General features: G+C 40.2%; 1 protein-coding gene across 1 annotated transcript in view; it reads right to left on the reverse strand.

Moving 5' to 3' along the window:
• Nucleotides 1-20,817, reverse strand: part of NIBAN1 (niban apoptosis regulator 1) — a 173,145-nt gene that overhangs the window by 96,468 nt on the left and 55,860 nt on the right. The window contains exon 2 of the mRNA XM_023203447.2: nucleotides 3,762-3,892. Within this exon, the coding sequence (XP_023059215.2) occupies nucleotides 3,762-3,892 (131 nt within the window). The remainder of the gene's footprint in view (nucleotides 1-3,761; nucleotides 3,893-20,817) is intronic.

The raw sequence follows: 20,817 nt of genomic DNA on the forward strand, positions 1-20,817 counted from the left end.
ACCCAAATCTTGAACATTGTACCCAATAGGTAATTTTTCAATCCTCATTCCCCTCCCACCTTCCCCACTTTTGGAGTCTCTAAAGTCTATTCTCTCCATCTTTATGTCCATGTGTACCCATTACTTAGCTCCTGCTTATAAGTGAAAACATGTAGTATTTGATTTTCTGTTTCTGAGTTAGTTCACTTAGGATAATGGCCTCCAGCTCCATCCATGTTGTTGCAAAGGATATGATTTTGTTCTTTTCTATGACTGTGTAGCATCCTGTGATGTATATATACCACATTTTCTTTATCCAGTCAACCACTGGTGCATACTTAGGTCGGTTCCATGACTTTGCTATTAAAAACAGTGCTGTGATAAAACATACACGTACAGGAGTCTTTTTTATATAATGATTTCTTTTCCTTTGGGTAGATACCCAGCAGTAGGATTGCTGAGTCGAATGATAGTTCTTTTTTAGTTATTTGTGGTATCTCCATACTGTTTTCCCTAGGGGTTGAACTAATTTACATTCCTACTAACAGTGTATGAGCGTTTCCTTTTCTCCACATCCACATCATTGGTTATTTTTTGACTTTTTAATGACAGCCATTCTTACTGGTGTAAGATGATATCTTGGTGTGGTTTGTTGTTGTTTTATGTTTGTTTTGTTTTGTTTTGAGACAGAGTCTCACTCTGTCATCCAGGCTGGAGTGCAGTGGCGTGATGTAGGCTCACTGCAACCTCCCGGGTTCAAGTGATTCTCCCTCCTCAGCCTCCTGAGTAGCTGGGATTACAGGCATGTGACACCATGCCTGGCTAAAATTTTTGTATTTTTAGTAGAGACAGGGTTTCGCCATGTTGGCCAGGCTGGTCTTGAACTCCTGACCTCAGGTGATCCACCCACCTTGGCCTCCCAAAGTGCTGGGATTACAGGCGTGAGCCACCGCGCCCGGCCAGTGTGGTTTTAATACACACTTATCTGATGATTAGTGATGCTGAGTATGTTTTCATGTGTTTGTTGTCCACTTGTATGTCTTCTTTTGAGAAATGTCTGTTCATGTCCTTTGCCCAGTTTTTAATGGGGCTATTTTTTCTTGTTGCGTTTCTTGTAGATTCTGGACATTAGTCCTTTGTTAGAGGCATAATTTGCAAATATTTCTCCCATTTTGTAGGTTACCTGTTGATTTCATTGACTATTTCTTTTTTTGTATATAGGCTTTTTAGTATAACTAAGTCCCATTTGTCTATTTTTGTTGCATTTGTTTTTGGGGTCTTCACCACAAATTCTTTGCCTAAAATGTCCAGAAGAGTTTTTCCTAAGTTTTATTTTAAGATTTCTATAGTTTCAGGTCTTACATTTAGGTTTTAATCCATCTCAAGTTAATTTTTGTACATGCTGAGAGATAGGGGTCCAGTTTCCTTCTTCTACATATGGCTAGTCAGTTTTCCCAGCACCTTTTATTGAATGGGGTATCCTTTCTTCATTATTTATTTTTTTTATTTTATCAAAGATCAGTTGGTTGTAGGTATGTGGCTTTATTTCTGGGTTCTCTATTCTGTTCCATTGGTCTACGTGTCTATTTTTGTCCCAGTACCTGTTGATTAAGTTAGTATAGCCTTGTAGTATAATCTGAAGTCAGGCAATGTGATGCCTCCAGATTTGCTCCCTTGCTTGGGCATGCTTTGGCTATTCAGGCTTTTATTTGTTCCATATAAACTTTAGGATTAATTTTTCTAATTTTGTGAAAAACGAAATTGGTAATTTGATAGCAATTGAATTGGAGCTGTATATTGCTCCGGGGAATATGGTCATTTTAATGATAGTGATTCTTCCAATCTGTGAGCATGGGATGTGTTGTCTACAATTTCTTTCATCCAGGTTTTGTAGTCCTTGTAGAGATCTTTCATCTCCTTGGTTAAATGTACTCCTAGGGGTGTGTGTGTGTGTGTGTGTGTGTGTGTGTGTGTGTGTGTGGGGGGGGGGTGGCTATTATAAATGGGATTGAGTTCTTAATTTTGAAACCCCTGTTTTATTTGTCTTCTGGTACATTATACTTTTCTGATTTTTCTCCTACTCCATAGACTGTTTCTTCTTAGTCCATTTTGCTGGATCCTTCTCCTTTTTCTGTTTTCGTAATGCTGAAGGGGCCAGTGTACTGTTTCTTTTCTCTGTCTATATTCTTTCCCTCTTTTATGGCCCATGGCCTTAATACCAGTTATAAGCTAACAACTTCCACATTTCTATTTTCCAGCCTCAATCACTCTGCTGAGCTCCAAATGAAAACATCCAATGGCCTATTCAACATTTCCACAGGCGTATGTCAAACTAGCATCTCAAACTTAACATGGTCAAAAGGGAACTCATGATCCCATTCACTCCGACTCTTCCTTCTAAGTAAAAGGCAACTCCATCCACTTATTTGCTCTGGTTAAAAACCAAGAAGTCATCACTGATTTCTCTCTTCTTCTATTATCTCACACCCAACCCAACAGTATGTTCTGTTAGCTCTATCATAAACACCTCTCCTCACAACCATGGCTATCATCACCCCAGTCCAATTTGGCATCATTCTTCCCTTGGATGCTACAGTATCCTGCTCGCCAGTTTCCATTCTCCTCTCTTGCCCCTCCAGTGGGACTTCCCAACACAAAACAAAATCAAAACCCTATTGTGATCCACAGGTTGACATGACGTGGTCCTGCCCTATTTCTATGCTGTCATTGTTCGTCCCTCCTCCCTCACTCACAGTGCTCCCAGCAGACCGACCTTCCTGTGTGTGGCAGGGTCTTCACACTTGCTGTTCCACAGGCCTGGAATACTCTTCCCACGAATATTCACAGAGCCTACTCTCATTGCACTCCAGTTTCTGCTTAAATGTTATCTCCACAGAGGGCTCCCCTAACCACATTCTCTAAAACACGGCTCTAGGCTGGGCACGGTGGCTCATACCTGTAATCCCAGCACTTTCAGAGGCTGAGGCAGGTGAATCACTTGAGGTCAGGAGTTCAAGACCAGCCTGGCCAATATGGTGAATATCCTGTCTCTATTAAAAATACAAAAATTAGCTGGGCGTGGTGGTACACACCTGTAATCCCAGCTAGTTGAGAGGCTGAGGCAGGAGAATCACTCGAACCCGGGAAGCAGAGGTTGCAGTGAGCTGCGACTGCACCACTGCACTCCAGCCTGAATCACACAGCGAGAATTCATCTCAAAAATAAAAGAAGTCTCTTGCTTTATTTTTCTTTTTAGCATTTATTATTATCTGATGTCATCTGATATTAGCTTGTTTATTGTCTGTTTCCTGCATGTGAATATAAACTCCAGGAAGGCAGAGAACTTGTCTTAATTCCCCAGTTCTTGGACTATAGCCTAGCACATAGTAGGTGCTAACAAACATTTGTTGAGGTGGTGTTACTTATTATAACGGAGCAAAGGAGTAAGAATAAATTAGGGGGTTCAAAGAGAAACTCATATTTGATCAATGACCAAAACTTCACAACAGCAAGTCAAAGTTTCTGATACAAACAAAGCATCCATGTGGGAAAAATACATAACAATATTGAATTCGTGCTAATTTCCTTTTTATATGGATTATTATCAGCAAAAAGAAATCATATATTCCAACTTCCAGGCAAATAGAGTTTTTTTGAGTATGAAACGACTTCAGAGCAGTTTTAAAAACTGCCATTCAAATTATTGTTTATTTCAGAAATATTGTGTGCTATATAGCCTTCTTCAAGGGGAAAAACATGTAAACCAAATATCCATGGCTTACCTTGGTCTTCAAAAACTGTGACGTTAAATCTCTTTGCTGTTCTACTTCACTGCGCACATGATTGCAGAAAGCCACAGAGTACTGACGACTGTAGTAGGGACTGAAGTTTTTGATGGCAGCCTCAGTTTTCCCTAGAAAAATATGGAAATTAGAATTCTGAAGTATAGCACAGAATTTACACTTAGCTACAGAGTTCCAAAAACCATCCCTCCAGTCTCTCTGTTTCCATCCCTCCTGTCACCCCTGTCTCCCGGGGATTTGCCAGTAGTCTGTGTTCCTGGAGAACTTTGCTACCTGCTGCACATGCCCCATCTCTCCCTCTCCTTCCGGCATCATCCTGAGAGGCTTCACAGACCCTAAGGACCATCCATCCCACAACCTATTGAGTTTTGCTTTATTTTCTATCAATAACCTATCGCCATCGCCATAAACTCAACTATCCTTCTAATCCTCCTAAGACTGCTCTTCTACCTTGCCCTGTCTCCACTTCAACTTGCTCTTTATTCCCCTTGATGTGCAGTCATTCAGCTCCTTCCTCCAAATGATAATCCCAGGTCTACCCCTTCAATTCTGCAAGAACATCACTCCCCCACTTTTTTTTGAGACGGAGTTTCCCCCTCGTTGTCCAGGCTTGAGTGCAATGGCGCAATCTGGGCTCACCACAACCCGCACCTCCCAGGTTCAACCGATTCTCCTGCCTCAGCCTCCGGAGTAGCTGGAATTACAGGTATGTGCCACCATGCTCAGCTCATTTTGTGTTTCTAGTAGAGACGGGGTTTATCCATGTTGGTCAGGCTGCTCTGGAACTCCCAACCTCAGGTAATCTGCCCGCCTCGGCCTCCCAAAGTGCTGGGATTACAGGCATGAGCCACCACATCTGGCCATCGCTCCCTTTTTCTTCAGATCCCTGAGGCTCCACCTCTAGTCATGTGACTCACGGTCCTGGATAAAATCAGCAAAGTGTTTCCTCTCACTCTGCTCCAATGTTTCCGGTTCAAAATTTGTGTGTGTGATTCAAAGCAGTATAGAACTACCACGAGACAGAAGGGGAAACTTTGGTTTAAGAGCCTAGAGACCTGAGCTCTGGCCCCGATTCTGTGCTGCACAACCTCAGTCAAGTCATTCGACTCTCGAGTCTCCAGCATCCTAATTATAAAGGAAGTTGCTCACTAGTCCACACATTTCTTTGGATCTGCGTGCCATTGAAGTATAAGTACAGTACAAAAGTCCAGCTGCCTCACAACAGTGACTGGAAACTGCAATATATTAAATAGACTCTCAGCACCAGAAGTAAATCAAACTGAGTATGAATGTGGGGGAAGCTTGAGGACTTGACATGGAGAGACAGGGAGAGTCAGACACCTGAAACATTCTTGCCTTTCCAATCTGTGCTAGCTTTAGAGAGTACGGGAATTGCAAAGGAGGGAAGAGAGAAGGAGGAGTAGAGGAGAAAGGTGTAGGAGCATTCTCATGCAGATTAGAAACCATTACAACATTTCAACTGCTTGCTGCAGGGTACAGAAAGAAACACAGGCTTCACTGATTGTGCTGAGTCCGCAGAACAGGGTACAGCTTGTGGAAAACTAAACTCCATGTAATATTTCAAAATATTTTAAAGTACTTTCACGTGAACTTGACATCATTTTTGCTTTTAAAATTTGATATTATAGTCAATTGAGAGATATTAAAATATACTAACAAGATTTGTTTAGAGCTATCACATAGGTAAAATTTCAAAAATAAGTGAAGAGTTCTAACTACATAAATTGAGGTACTCAATAGGAAAGCCTTGAATCCATAGCAACCCATTTCTAAGCCTATAGAACCATAGCCAAAGATACCCATAGTGTATGAATATTCCCCATATGCAGAGAATCCTATTTTTGTTTGGGAATTTAGGTCTTATAATATATGTGAGGTAAAGAGGAATTCTTTCATATTTACTTCATAACATGAAATTTACTGGTCATGTTTATGAGCTTTAATAATTATTACTTGTAAGGTGCTTTGAGACCCACTAATAATAGATTCTGTAGAAATGCAAATAAAAGCTCCTATAATTTGAATCAGGCATGCTTTTGCTTGCTTTGTGAGTTTATGGTATTACTATTAATCAGTATTTGCATAATACTTTAATAAACTCAGGCTTTATAATCCTCTAATTGGCTATTATGCTATCAGCTTTTATGCAGCATCATTCTCTATGCTTGTCTATAATTTTCTTACATAGGAGTGTGGCAGTGTGGGAATTCCCACAATGAGAACAAATCTCATTTTACTAAAACATATACATGATGAATAAAATTTGCCCTTTAGGTCCAAGTAGCTACTGTTTGGTCTATCAGAAAAGCAGCCTGTTAATTTCTAACGTTTATTTTTGTACTCTTGAAAGCACTTGGATTGAAATGAAAGGAGGTGGATGTCATTTTATGATGAACTCTATAAAGCTTTGAAAGTTGATTTTCTGCCACATTACCAAGCCTCCCCCAGGGACGCCCTGCTTCTGGTGAGGTGTCATAATGCTCTCTTCTGATATATGAGAAAAATGCTTCTGTGATTTGAATATCTGCATACTGTCCCAGTAACACATCATTCACCAGGTAGCGTTTATAAAGAAGCAATTGTAGCTTCTTTAGGTAATTAATCTAATAATTAGTTCAAACTATGTGTGATATAGCTAACAATATCATATGTTCTGGGGGAAAACCTAAAGTTATTTGGCAAGTGTATCTGGATTTTAGATTAAACCTATCTAAATCCAAATAAATTAGTCCCCAATGTAGGGATCCTAAGACTGAGAGCAAAGTCTGGTGTTGAGGCAGGGGACAGTCTGGCTGGTGGCTCATGCTTGTAAGCCAGCACTTTGGGAAGCTGAGGCAGGAGCATTGGGAGTTTGAGGTTGTGATGAGCTATGGTTGCACTACTGTACTCCAGCCTGGAAAACAGAGCAAGACCTTATCTCTAATTTTTAAAAATATAGTCTGATGTTGGAGCAAAATACCACTGTGGTTAGGAAGATGGACTCTGGAGTCAGACAGGTTCAAATCCCATCTCTACTACTTGCCAGCTGTGAGATCTCATGTGAGTTACTTCTTTCTGCTCACATGTTAAATGAAGAAAACAAGAGTAGCAGCCTCATAAGGTTATTCTAATGATTCCAGGAACTAATTCTGTAAAGTGCTCAGCATGATAGCTGGCACAGAGAAAATATTCCATAATTGATCATAATTAAAATGATGATAATGGTGACGAGGGTGTCCCTCAGGCAAGCACCAGGATAAAGTCCTCAAGCTGAACTAAGGAATTAAGGAGAAGAAAAAAGCAGGTTGCTTACGGTAACTTGCACTAGGGCCATCCTGCCCTGCTGTATACAGAAGAGCTACCCCACCCATCACAGGCTCCAAACAAATACAACCTACGTTTTCACAAAGGTTCGGCATAGAAGACCCTCCGTGTATTCCTGAATTAAAACCAACTACATAAAACAACAACATTCATGAACTGAAGCAAAAAGCGTAAGTTAGGGGCTATGTTTCGTCGAGCTCTCTCTGACCTCAATTTTCTCACCTGCAAACGAGGATAATAAGATGCCCATATCACAGGGTTTCATGAGGAGCAAATAAAATATTCTGTATATTGAAAACTGTCTAGGACAGTGCCTGACACATATTAGTTGATCAATGTTGACTACTATTTAATATTCTACAATGAAAACATTTAAACAAATGATCAGCCCACAGGGGCTACACAAAATAACCTCAGATGAAACGACATTGTTCATCACAGTTTCCAAGATTCTTGAGCACTGAATTCCTTTCATATCCCTGCCACAAAATTTAGTATCACATTCTCTTTCCTAAATTGTTTATAAAACACAGTGCCAGGTCTTATACTGAAAGGAGATTACTCAATAATGGAAGGACTAAAAGCAATGGAAGGGATTCTTCCACATTTTGATATACCAGTATTTTTGGCACAGGCACACATCTCTAATCCTACTTGTTTATTTCAGCTTGAGCTAGGCATTGCGTTAGTACAATTCACTTGACCCTAAGCTGCTCATAACACCCTTCAAGGTAATCATCACTGACACTGAAAGAAGCCACTTGATATAGTTTGGATCTTTTGTCCCCTGCAAATCTCATGTTGAAATGTAATCCCCAATGTCGGAGGTGGGGCCTGGTGGGAGGTGTTTGGGTCATGGGGGCGGATCCCTCATTAATGGCTTAGTGCCATCCCCTTGGGGATAGGTGAGTTCTTGTTCCCTTAGTTCACTTGAGAGCTGGTTATTTGAAGGGAACCTAGTACCTTCTCCTCTCTCTTGCTCAGCTCTTGCCATGTGATGCACCTGCTCCCCCTTTGTCTTCTGCTATGATTGTAAGCTTCTTGAGGCCCTCACCAGAAGCAGATATCAGCACTATGCTTCCTGTACAGGATGTAGAACCAAGAACCATGAGCCAATTAAACCTCTTTTCTCTCTCTTTTTTTCTTTTTTTGGGGGGATAGTCTCAATCTGTCACCCAGGCTTGGAGTACAGTGGTGCAATCACAGCTCACTACAGGCTTGACCTCCCAGGCTTAAGCAATCCTCCCATCTCAGCCTCCTGAGTAGCTGGGACCACAGGAGCGTGCAGCCACACCTGGCTAATTTTTTTTTTTTTTTTTTTTTTCCCAGACAGAGTTTCACTCTTATCCCCCAGGCTGGAGTGCAGTGGCGCCATCTCGGCTCACTGTAACCTCCACCTCCCGGGTTCTAGTGATTCTCCTGCCTCAGCCTCCCAAGTAGCTGAGATTACAGGCATGCGCCACCACACCTGGCTAGTTTTGTATTTTTAGTAGAGACAGGGTTTCACCATGTTAGTCGGGGGTCTTGAACTCCTGACCTCAAGTGATCCACCCACCTCAGTCTCCCAAAGTGCTGAGACTGCAGATGTGAATCACTGCACCCAGCCAATTTTTGTATTTTTTGTAGAGACAGGGTTTCACCATGTTGCCCAGGCTGGTTTCAAATCCCTGGACTCAAATGACCTACCCGCCTTGACTCCCATAGTGCTGGGATTACAGGCATGAGCCATCACGCCCACCCTACACTTTTTCCTTCATAAATTACCCAGCCTCAGATATTTCTTTATAGCAATGGAAGCAAACTAACACACCTCTTTGACTACTCTGTCCATATAACTTAGCTTCAGTTCACCTTTGCAAAATTAAGAAAAATATATGCTGGCCCCTTTCAAGCCATTAACTCTATGCAGGCTCAAAAACTCAGCATTCATTTGACTCCTTCTACCCCGTTCCCAGATCCAATCATCAGATTTTGCCACTTTTATTTCCAGAAATTTCTTGAGCCCATTTCCTTTTCCCCATCCCAACCACCACACGTTCAATCAAGCCTCTACTGTCTCTCAACGACATTATAGAAGTCTCTTGGGCTGGGCGCAGTAGCTCACGCAATCCCAGCATTTTGGGAGGCTGAGGTGGATGAATCACTTGAAGTCAGGAGTTCAAGACCAGCCTGATCAACATGGTGAAATCCTGTCTCCACCAAAAATACAAAAATTAGCCGGGCATGGTGGTGCACACCTGTAATCTCAGCTACTTGGGAGGCTGAGGCAGGAGAATTGCTTGAGCCTGGGAGGCGGAGGTTGCAGCGAGCCGGGATCGTGCCACTGCACCCTAGGTGACAGAGCGAGACTCCATCTCAAAAAAAAAAAAAAAAGGTCTCTGAATCTACCCTATTTCAGCATCACAGCACAGACAGAGGAGAAAAACAAAAACAGGAACTCTAAGCTCTTAAACAGGAACAAAAAAGTGAAAACCAGAGTGGGAGGGGGAGTACCACAGCTGTTCCTGGAGGATTATGGGGAACGAGCCAAAGCTAGGTGTGTGTGGCAGAGGCCGGTTTTGAGAAGTGGCTGGAGTCCAGGGCTGATGGGGCAGAACAGGAGAGGCTAAATCAAAGCTGGCCACCTTGGTCCCACTCAAAGGTAGCATGAGTTACACAAAGGTCCAGATGTTAGAATGGGGAACTCTATTTCAGAACCAAATCTTGGCATTGATGCTACTAAGACACTCTTTTGAAAGTCAGAAGGGGCACACCTCATTAGTCATAGAGGCACAACCTTCTGAGTTGTCCTGGACTGGCAGATTTCATTTAACATGCTGCTGCAAGATCATATCACTATCTTTGTAAAAAAAAAAATCTTCAGTGTTTCCCTATTGCCTAGGGTAGTAACCCCTCGTCGTAGTACCAAAGGCCTGGGATCCTGCCTCAACTGTCTTTATTTTCCACTTCTTTCATTCAACTTAAGCCTTCTTGCCCCATGCATACCTGTGCTTCCTCTCTTCCTTTCTCCCCCTAAGTCCCCTGCTAGCCACTTTCAGACCCTTCAAGCCCACATGACAGTCCCAACCTGAGTAGAAGCCTCTTTGGATCTCCCCAGCTGGAAGCAATCACACCTTCTTTGGCATTCTCCCAAAATTGTGTACCACTTCTACTACAGCTGTTCAAATATAGCTTATCTCTCCTCCAAGGGTATATTGTGTTTATATACTCAGCAAATATTTGTTGAATGAATGAAAGAATGGCTGCATAAATATTCGAGAACAAGTTACAATGCATTCTATCAACAAAACCCATGCCAATGCCCCAGGAAAGGAGAAAGGTACAGTTTTCAGCTTGAATATTAATTACCAAAAATATACACTCTTGGCCAGGCATGGTGGCTCACGCCTGTAATCCCAGCACTTGGGGAGGCCAAGGTGGGAGGATCACTTGAGTGCAGGAGTTTGAAACTAGCCTGGACAACATAGCAAGACCCTGACTCTACAAAAATAAATAAATAAAAATTAGCCAGGTGTGGTGATACACACCCGTAGTTGCAGTTACTTGGCAGTGGTGGGGATGGGGTGAGGGTGAAGCAGAGGATTGTTTGAGCCCAGGAATTTGAGGTTGTAGTGAGATATGATCACACCACTGCACTCCATCCTGGGTGACAGAACAAGAACCCTGTCTCAAAATAAATAAATAAATAAATAAATAAATAAATAAATAAATAAATAAATAAATAAATACACACACACACACACACACACATATACACACACACACACACATTTGAAATTCAATTCATATCTGTTTATAAAAAAATCAGACTCTTGGCTGGGTGCGGTGGCTCACACCTGTAATTCCAGCACTTTGGGAGGCCGAGGCAGGCGGATCACCCGAGGTCAGAAGTTCTAGACTAGCCTGACCAACATGGAGAAACCCCATCCCTACTAAAAATACAAAATTAGCCGGACATGGTGGCACATGCATGTAATCCCAGCTACTCGGGAGGCTGAGGACGGAGAATCGCTTGAATCAGGGAGGCGGAGGTTGCAGTGAGCTGAGATTGTGCCATTGTACTCTAGGCTGGGCAGCAAGAGTGAAAGTCCATCTCAAAAAAGAAAATAACAATAATAATATTAATAAATTAGACTCTTACAAGTTAATTCCTTTCGAGCTTTTAAATGAGTTTTGTCCACGAAATTATTTGTGGGAAATAATTTACAAACAAAATCCTTTCTTGGCTTGTCTGTTTTCCTTAACCAGTCTGAAACTACAGCAAATATAAGGCTCTGGGTAAAACTTTTATGAAGTCCGAAGAGCCTGACAAATTCATATATTTTCTCATTCTAGAAGGTTCTTTTAAAACCAGTTCCCAGTCCTAAAGCAGATCAACTCCAATCTACTGTTTATCAGTAGTCTTTCTTGGAAGATACTATTTATGGCAGATTAGCCTCGTTCCCCCAACATTCTCAGTGTCATCACAATGATGATACATTCTACAATCTTCTCTGAAATACGCAGCTTCCTATTTCAATTACTTTCAGAAAAGCACAAACATGTACTCATTAAGTGTAAAAAGATACAAAAATCCAAACACTGTTTTTACTACATTTTCTGCTAAGCTTTTTTCAATTCTTTTTAAAAATAGTTGAGACTGTTATGTTTTATATTCACATTTTAGCTTTGGTTTTTCCTATAACATTGCCAGAAAAATCATGATTTAGGCCAGGTGCGGTGGCTAACTCCTGTAATCCCAGCACTTTGGGAGGCTGAGGCGGGTGGATCACCTGAGGTCAGGAGTTTGAGACTGGCCTCAACATGGAGAAACCCTGTCTCTACTAAAAATACAAAATTAGCCGGGCGTGGTGGTGCATGCCTGTAATCCCAGCTACTAAGGAGGCTGAGGCAGGAGAATTGCTTGAACCTGGGAGGCGGAGGATGTGGTGAGCTGAGATCATACCATTGCACTCCAGCCTGGGCAACAAGAGTGAAACTGTCTCAAAAAAAAAAAAAAGAAAAATCATAATTTTCAGATATAACATTTTTATTGTTACTATGAAGGAGAAACATACAGAAATGAATAAAAATAAGTTTGTTTTAACCAGGTGGTTATTTCCTGGCAACTGAGGAAAATCCACATATGAGAAGATTATTCAGGCCACTGGCACAGTTTCTTAAAAACTGTTGAGGTTTCAGGTGAAGATTAATTTTGAGAAACAAGACAAATGGTTCTAAAAAATAAAATAGATTTAATATTTATAAAATAAATTACAATATCCACTATTGTTTATTTTCACCAGAGTTTCTCAAATGATAACAGTTTAAAAGTCCTGATGAATTATAGCATCAGCTACAGTCTTAGGTTGCTAAGCACCATCACTTTACACCTTAGGATGGAGAAATTGGAAATCCCAATTCACAATACAGAGGTGTAAAAATCTAATTACACAGAATAATGCCCAAGGACTCTCTTTTTCTTCTGGTAAATGCCTTAGAGAATGGGGATAAATTGGATTCTCCATAATTGAACTGAAGGGGGTGTATGTGTGTTTTTAAAGCACATTTATTATTGGTGCCTGAGAGTCAGGTTTTTGAACAGTCTCTCCTAGGAAAAGGCAAAATGATTCACAGGGAACCTTGATTCTGCAGCCTACCCTGTAGAAATCCCACCTCGAGTTAAAAATAAAAGACATAAAAACCAACTTAAGTTCTCTGTGATTTACTTTGGATATTAATCCGCAAAAAGAAACAAACACTTATGCTCCCAATAGCTTATATGAAATATATCAAAGCCAAGTCAGGACCCTCCTAGGGCTCAGCCAGCAACTGGATGGAAAAGAGGCATGCTTAAGAACAAACAATAAAGCATCGTTTCCTGCTTTCCAGCACTTACCCTCATAGAGGTCCCAAATTCTGTGAGCAAAACCTGCAGTGAACTGTGAGAGACCCTAAGTTCTTCCCAAGTCCTGTTCTAAAAGCAAGCCCAGTATCTCTAACATGGCCACAGAAAGCTTAGCCCATCAAAGGCATTCAATGAATCTTCATATACTTACAGATGCTACATAAGAGAGTATACACCAGCTCCAGTGGGTAAGCAGAGGCAAAAACAATGTTTTCTGCAAATGGCCACGGAAATAAATTAAGGTGCCATCAGCACTATGCATGTACTAGAACAATACCTTCACAGGTTAATATAAGAAAGAGAAATGGGAGAAGATGGACAGCGAGGAAAACCACACTACCATTTCATGTTACAATTCCCAGTACCTTATTCCACAGACAAATTAAAATCCCACTGTGGTCAATTTTTCCAGAGGACACCTTTCTAGAACTCTGAGACCTAAAGTCTGGTTTCCTCTTTTTTAGGGGAGGATACCAATTGTATTGTTAGAAAAATATATATGCCCACATCTTGCTTCAGCTGTAAATAGATGAAAGCTGACTTTAAATTTCCTTCCATTCCACTTGGAAGAAGTGCTTGGAAATTTTCAAGATTATTTTATCATTACCTCACAGCACGCCTCCAATTTTCTCATGACACATCTGATGAGAATAAATCTTGTTTATTTTGCCACTTTTCTAAGCTGTCTAATGTCCCCCAAGGAAGCTACAGATTAACTGTCTTTTTCTTTACAAAAATGAGAAGGAAGAGTGTGAAAAAGAAAATTAATCTGATACAGCTGCTTTTTCAGAGAGCATCACAGAAACTAAGAATTTATGAAGAAGAACAATGTTTTTGCCCATTAGACATTTCTTGGTTTTAAGGAAAACATACAACTGAAATTCAGAAACTGAAATAATGAGATTCCCTTTGCTCTTTTTGTGACTAATCATAGTCATTACATTTTTTCTGCACACATTTTATCAGAGGTTCTCAGATTATTCCAAAATCCTGAAAATATTCTTTGCTTAAAGATTGCAACCATGCAAATGAACACAACATGCACATTAAAAGAAATCAGGCCAGACATAAAATAAGCCAGGCAACAAGCCTAGGAATTTCAGTGATTTCCCCTTCCAACACATCAGGTTCTGTGGTGTCTCCTCTAGGTTTCTCTCTTATTTTCCTATGTTTTCTCCTTTTTCTTATTTCATTTCATTTTTCTTCTCTCCACACAGACATACACTGGTTTGAAATGATTGCTTTATATTTTACACTTTTTCTTTCTCAAGAATCTATGCCAGGCCGGGCGCGGTGGCTCAAGCCTGTAATCCCAGCACTTTGGGAGGCCGAGACGGGCGGATCACGAGGTCAGGAGATCCAGACCATCCTGGCTAACACGGTGAAACCCCGTCTCTACTAAAAAAAATACAAAAAACTAGCCGGGCGTGGTGGCGGTGCCTATAGTCCCAGCTACGCGGGAGGCTGAGGCAGGAGAATGGCGTAAACCCGGGAGGTGGAGCTTGCAGTGAGCTGAGATCCGGCCACTGCGCTCCAGCCTGGGCGACAGAGCGAGACTCTGTCTCAAAAAAAAAAAAAGAATCTATGCCATTAATGTGAAAAAAGTGCTTTTCTAGATAACTGTGTTTGGGGCCCAGATATGCTTGCATTTTGTGAGTCTGGGGATATGTGTAACAGTAAGGAGTGAACTTGGCTAGAAAATGGAAGGTGGTATTGCTAGGCTTGGGAGGGTCCAGGAAAAAGTCTATAAACCATTCAACATTTCTGTAGCCAGCTAACATTTTCTGAAACTATTCACAAGGTGGATAGAATACTCATTAATGAAAACTACTTTAGCATATTCTAACTTATCCTCACAAGATTTTGTGAAATGCCAAAATGGTTTTGACCCACTGTCCACATGATTTGGTCAAGCGCTATGTCTCTGGATATAGTTTTTCCGAGAAAAACTCAAACATCTCCAATAATAAAATCTGACCTAGAACAGTTGAAAATATTGCTCATCACAAAGTCAAATTTTATGTATTTGGCAATCTAATGATTGCCAGTCACTGGATCAGTTAATCACTAAATTTAACATGCCTAAGTAATGTATGTTAGTGAAAAATTACCCCAAAGCTATGGTACATGATGCTCTTAAAAATAGAGTCAAAAAACTCCACCTGAAAATCCAATAGTATTGACTATGTAGATAGTACGTTCTTTAAAGTCACTGCTTTTTCCTATGGAAATTGCTCTTCCATAAGGTGAGTTCACCTAGCACTTAATAAATGTGCTGGAATCTCATGACATCAACTCTGCTTGGAGTCGAGGCCTCATAGGTGAAATTCACTTACTTCTAACCAGTCATTATACGCACTAAGGAGATGAAGTATGAAGTAGAACTGTAAATAACTGAGACTACATTCCACTACAGTCCACAATCCACCTAAGAAAGCAACTTGACTTCATCTGGATGGTAGCAGGTAGCATAGACATACCAATGCCAATCACATTCCAACATTCATGCACTGATGAAAAGGTCAAAGATTACAGACCTCTAGAGCTGGATTGGATCACAGTGGTCCTTTCCAATGTTCTCCTATTTTCAGATCAAGAAATTAATTGATCCAAGGTCACAAAACTAGTAACAGAACATTTACGAAAAAAAACTTTGTTAAAGATTAGTGACAATTTTTAAAGAGTTTTCTTCTCTATTAGTACTACACTAATTTTTATGGAGGAATTCAAGTACTTTTTTAAATTAATAAAGGAACATAAGTACTCTTTGTTCAGAAGCCTTGTGAAATGATCTTAAATTTGGGTAAAAAGATGTTTTGATGATTAATTTTATATGTCAGTTTGAGCCACGGAATGCCTAGACATTATTCCGAGTATGTTGGTGAGGGTGTTTCAGGATGAGATTAACTTTCGAATGGGTGGACTGAGTAAAGCCGATTGGGCAATGTGGGTGGCCCTCATTCAATCAGTTGAAGGCCTGAATAGAACAAAAAGCCTGAGTAAGAAGAAATTTTCTCCTGCCTGAATCCCTTGAGTTTGGACATTGGTCTTTTCCAGTCTTTGGACATGGACTAGAGCATGGGTTCTTCCTGGGTCTCCAACCTGCTAGCTTTCAGACTAGAACTGCATCATCAGCTTTCCTGGGCCTCCAGCTTACCAACTGCAGACCTTGGACTTGTCAGCCTCCATAATTGTGTGGACCAATTCTTTATAATAAATATATATAATACATACATACACACACACACACACATCCCATTAGTTATGTTTCTCTGGAGAACCCAAATAAAGATGTAATCAATTAAACTACATTATTGAGTCTCAACACAATTATCAATTTATTTCACTTAATATGTATTAAACTCCTGCAGCAATAACAAGTTAAAAGCAATGTAAATATCTAGTGCTTCTATGTAATAAGTTCTAAAGTTTACCAGTAGAATCAGCATGCCAAAGTGTTTCACAATACGTGCTGAAATACATGGAATCTGTATTTAAAACATTTCATTAAGTGATCTAAGAAAGACAGTAAAAGCATTTGGCTCAGCTTCATCCCAGTTGGCAGAGGTTGTCAGCAAAAAGGCATAGACCTAGCAGAGCTCTGGGTACCAGGGAAACCAGCTGACCTTATGTGAGTACTCACCCCTCTTAATCTCATTCAGGTGTTCCAATTAAGTTGCATCACTGTCTCAATTAAAGCCGCAGTCTTTGCTGGCTAATACCATAAGGCTCCCTGGGAAAATGCACTAATTAGGTAGATTTTCTTATCTACTGATTAAGAATCTGTTTTGCACAAAATCAAGGTTATAAGGTACTGCTATGAACCAGTCCCATCATCTGCATGGTATTTAAAAAGTCTTTAACAAAGCTTCTCTGGTCTCTGCTCTGTATCCAACTTTGTATGGGCCAAGAGATGAAATACACTGAGTTATAGACCACTATAACAAGAGTTTGGTGTATGCGCATGTTTTCTTTAATTATGAAACATTTCAGACAGAATAATAAAGTGAATAATATATATACCTACTACCCAGCTAAATAAAATGGTAATATTATGCCATATTTGCCTAAAAAAATTTTTAAACAAAATACTACAGCTACATTTGCAACCCCCTCCACCCTGCCCCACAACATCACCAGGCACCACAATGCTAAAACTGGTGTTTACTCCTGTCAATCATTTTAGACTCTTACAACATATGTTTGTATCCATATATAATATTATTATCCATGTGTTCAAGCTTAACTCCACCAATCATTCTGCAGCTTTTTTTCACTCACATTATGATATATATCTCATATATATATGTAAATATATATACACACACATGTACATGGTATATTTAATTCTAGTTGACTTATTTTAACTGTTATTTATAATTCTAACATATACTACAATTTGTTTCCTTGGTGATGGACCTCTCACATATTTCCTGTCTTTTTGCTCTTACAATCAATGCTGATGTGAACATTGGTGCATGAATCTCCTGGTGCATATATACAAGTTTCTCCACAGTGTGTGTTAAGAATATTAGGGCAAAGTGTGAGTATCTTCACCTGCACTTCATATAGCCAAATTGCCCTCCAAAGTGGCTGCACAGTTCACATCCCACTAGCAGGGTATAAGAGTTACCGCCTCCCACATCCTCAGGAATTCTCAGTACTGTCCCACTTCCACATTTTTGCCTGTTTCAACAGGTGAAAAATGGTGCCTTCATTTGCACTTACTAGTGAGGGTGAGCAACCTTTCATATATTTACTGGCCATTGAGATTTCTTATTCTGTGACTCCATATCCTCTCCCCGTATATCTTCTTTTTACTGACACATAGGAATTGTTTATAAATTTAGGGTGAAGTGTGTCAAGTCCCATGGAAAAATAATGCTGGCATTTTTATCAGAATGACAATAAATTTATGATTTTTATGAGATAACAGCTTTTTCACAGAGTCTCACACTACAGCTAGCTGTATAGCATTTACGTGCAAACTATGGAAACGTGCCACTTCTTTAGGGCAGATGCAGCCAGCCCTACATGAATGGAGAATGCAACATGGGCTGGATTTTAGCTCTGCTTGCCCATTGGCTTCAGGCCTACTGAATCAGAAATTCTGGAGGTACAATCCAGCAATCTGTGTTTTAGCAAGCCCTCCAAGTGATTATGATCCACACTGAAGTTTAGAACCACTGGATTAATCAGTCCCCTATCGATGGATACTTGGGCAGTTTCCTTTGTCTAGTATACACAATACTCCAATGAATTGTTTCATATATGCCTTTCACACAGTGCAGGTACATATATATATATATATATATACACACACACATATATATACACACATATATATACACACATATGTATATGAAAAATTTGCAGACATGAAAATGCTAAGTCAAAGAGGAAATGCATTTGTAATTTTAATAAAAATGGACACATTGACCTCCACAGGAATTACACCGTTTTGCACTGCCACCGTTATTACAGGAGAATGTCATTTACACACAGGCTCATCAGCATGCTCTCAAACTTTTGTGTCTTTGCCAATGAGAGATGCATCATTTATATACGTGTAGAAAGTTAGTAAGAGCCCAAGACATATCAGCCCACATACCTGAGCTCATGCACTCTATTAAAACTATTATGGGTTAACAGAATGGGAAGAATTATTCCCAGCATACAGTTGGAATGTTTATTATATAGTCTCATAAAAGACAAGCTGTAAATGGCAGTTACATATAATTGATATTGTACTTACAGTTCTATATTATAATTCAGATATATTATTTCTTTTATGTACATTGCAGATTTTTATAGGTGAAAACCAAACCAACATTCAATAACATTGGTTCTGCGAGATACAAGTACTCCAGAATTCAAACCACTGATTTAAATCTGAAACACTGTGAGTACCTGAAGGACTGCCTAGATGTAAGAGCAAATGTTATTTCCATATTGCGAAAAGGAAACATTTTAAAAGTAGATGCTCTCTTGAACCAGGTGAACTTCCTGTTGATTGGATGTAGGTAAGGGGTGGATTGCTGCCATGGATGAAAATCTGGCTTATTGTGCAGTCAGATTAATGGCTGTCATCTGTCTGCATTCCCCCAAATATGGTACCACTAGTGGTTTATACTAAGCCATGCTGAAAGGGCCCATTCTGTTTCAGTCCTACCATCCAAAAAGGAAGACATCTAGGCTTTCAGAAACATCTGAAGAGAGCTGCTTCAATCTCAGCATAGAGGAAACTTTCAATCCTTTCCCTCAAGCTAACTCAGTCTCCACTGAGCAAAGCTGGACTTAAGAGTGGCACAAAATTCTACTTCAGAAAGGTGCATGTCTAAATCCTCATTAAGTTGGTTCCACTATATATTAATTAGATGACTTTAGGCAAGTCACTTTGTCTCTAGAACACATTTTGCAGATGTGGAAGCCATCTGCTCATCTGCTTTCCTTAAGGGAATATAACAGGATTCCTTCAGAGTACACGAAGCTCTCCAAATAAAAGATAAACATTCCAAGAAAGGTTATTACTCACAGAAGCAGAAACATCACATGCTAACAAATGTGGTGTCCACTAGAAGTGTTGTCTAATAGAAATTTTGGGGATGACAGAGATGTTCTATATCTGTTCTGTCAGTACAACAGTCACTGGTAACATAGGGCTACTGAACACTTGAAATGTGGCTAGTATGACTGGAAAACGTAATACTTATTGTTCTTTTCTCTCTAGTTTTTAAAATAAATGTTATTATGTATAATTGAGGATTACAACATGATGCTATGGGAAACATATGGGTAGCAAAATGGTTACTGTAGTGAAGAAGATTAACATATTTCTCATCTCACATACTTTTACAAAATTAATAGTTAACTTTCTTTTTCTTCTTCTTCTTTTTTTTTTTGAGACAGAATCTCACTCTCTCACCCAGGCTGGAGTGCAGTGGCGTGATCTCGGCTCACTGCAACCTCCACCTTCCAGGTTCACGCCATTCTCCTGCCTCAGCCTCCTGAGTAGTTGGGACTATAGGCGCCCGCCACCATGCCCAGCTAATTTTTTGTATTTTTAGTAGAGATGGGATTTCACCATGTTAGCCAGGATGGTCTCGATCTCCTGACCTCATGATCCGCCCGCCTCGGCCTCCCCAAGTGCTGAGATTACAGGCGTGAGCCACCACGCCCTGCCTGTTAACTTTCATTTTAATAGCCACATATGGCTAATGGTTATCGTATTGAGCAGTATGTCTCCAGAAAACCTTTCATGTCTTCATCTTAAAATAGGAGTAAAAATACCAATCTCAGTGTTTCCTTTGTCTTACTGGTCATAAGATTCTCCTGAGTTTCCTGATAAAAAGTAGAAAATTCCATTCCCTGCCTCAGACCTACTGACTCAGAATTCACAGGAAGAAAGCCAGAGACACTGTGTTTGCAATATGTTCCTCCAGGAGATGCTTATGGTGAGGCCAGTTTATTATATTCAATAGCATTGTAGTGAAGAATAAATCTGACATTTGTAAGCATTAGCAGGATGCCTGGATACATACAATCACAGAAGGAGAAGGCTCTTGTTCTGGAGAAGTTAGTTGTGCCAACATACATGCTCACTAGTATCAAAGTACCCACTTCAAAGCTCTCTAAAGAATAGTAAGATGGTGTAGTACTTCTGGGGTGACGGGGGAGATTGTATTCCAGAATGCTGAGGGCATTCGATCAGTTTTCCTTTGTTTTGTTGTGATGGACAGGAATAGAATAATATACAAGGTATGGCTCTGATGATGGGTAGCTTGAAGGATGGATGGCCTTGGCTCTATTTGATATGGTAAGAGG

The sequence above is a fragment of the Piliocolobus tephrosceles genome, chromosome 1 (genome assembly GCF_002776525.5).
Source record: "Piliocolobus tephrosceles isolate RC106 chromosome 1, ASM277652v3, whole genome shotgun sequence".
Taxonomy (NCBI): Eukaryota; Metazoa; Chordata; class Mammalia; order Primates; family Cercopithecidae; genus Piliocolobus; species Piliocolobus tephrosceles.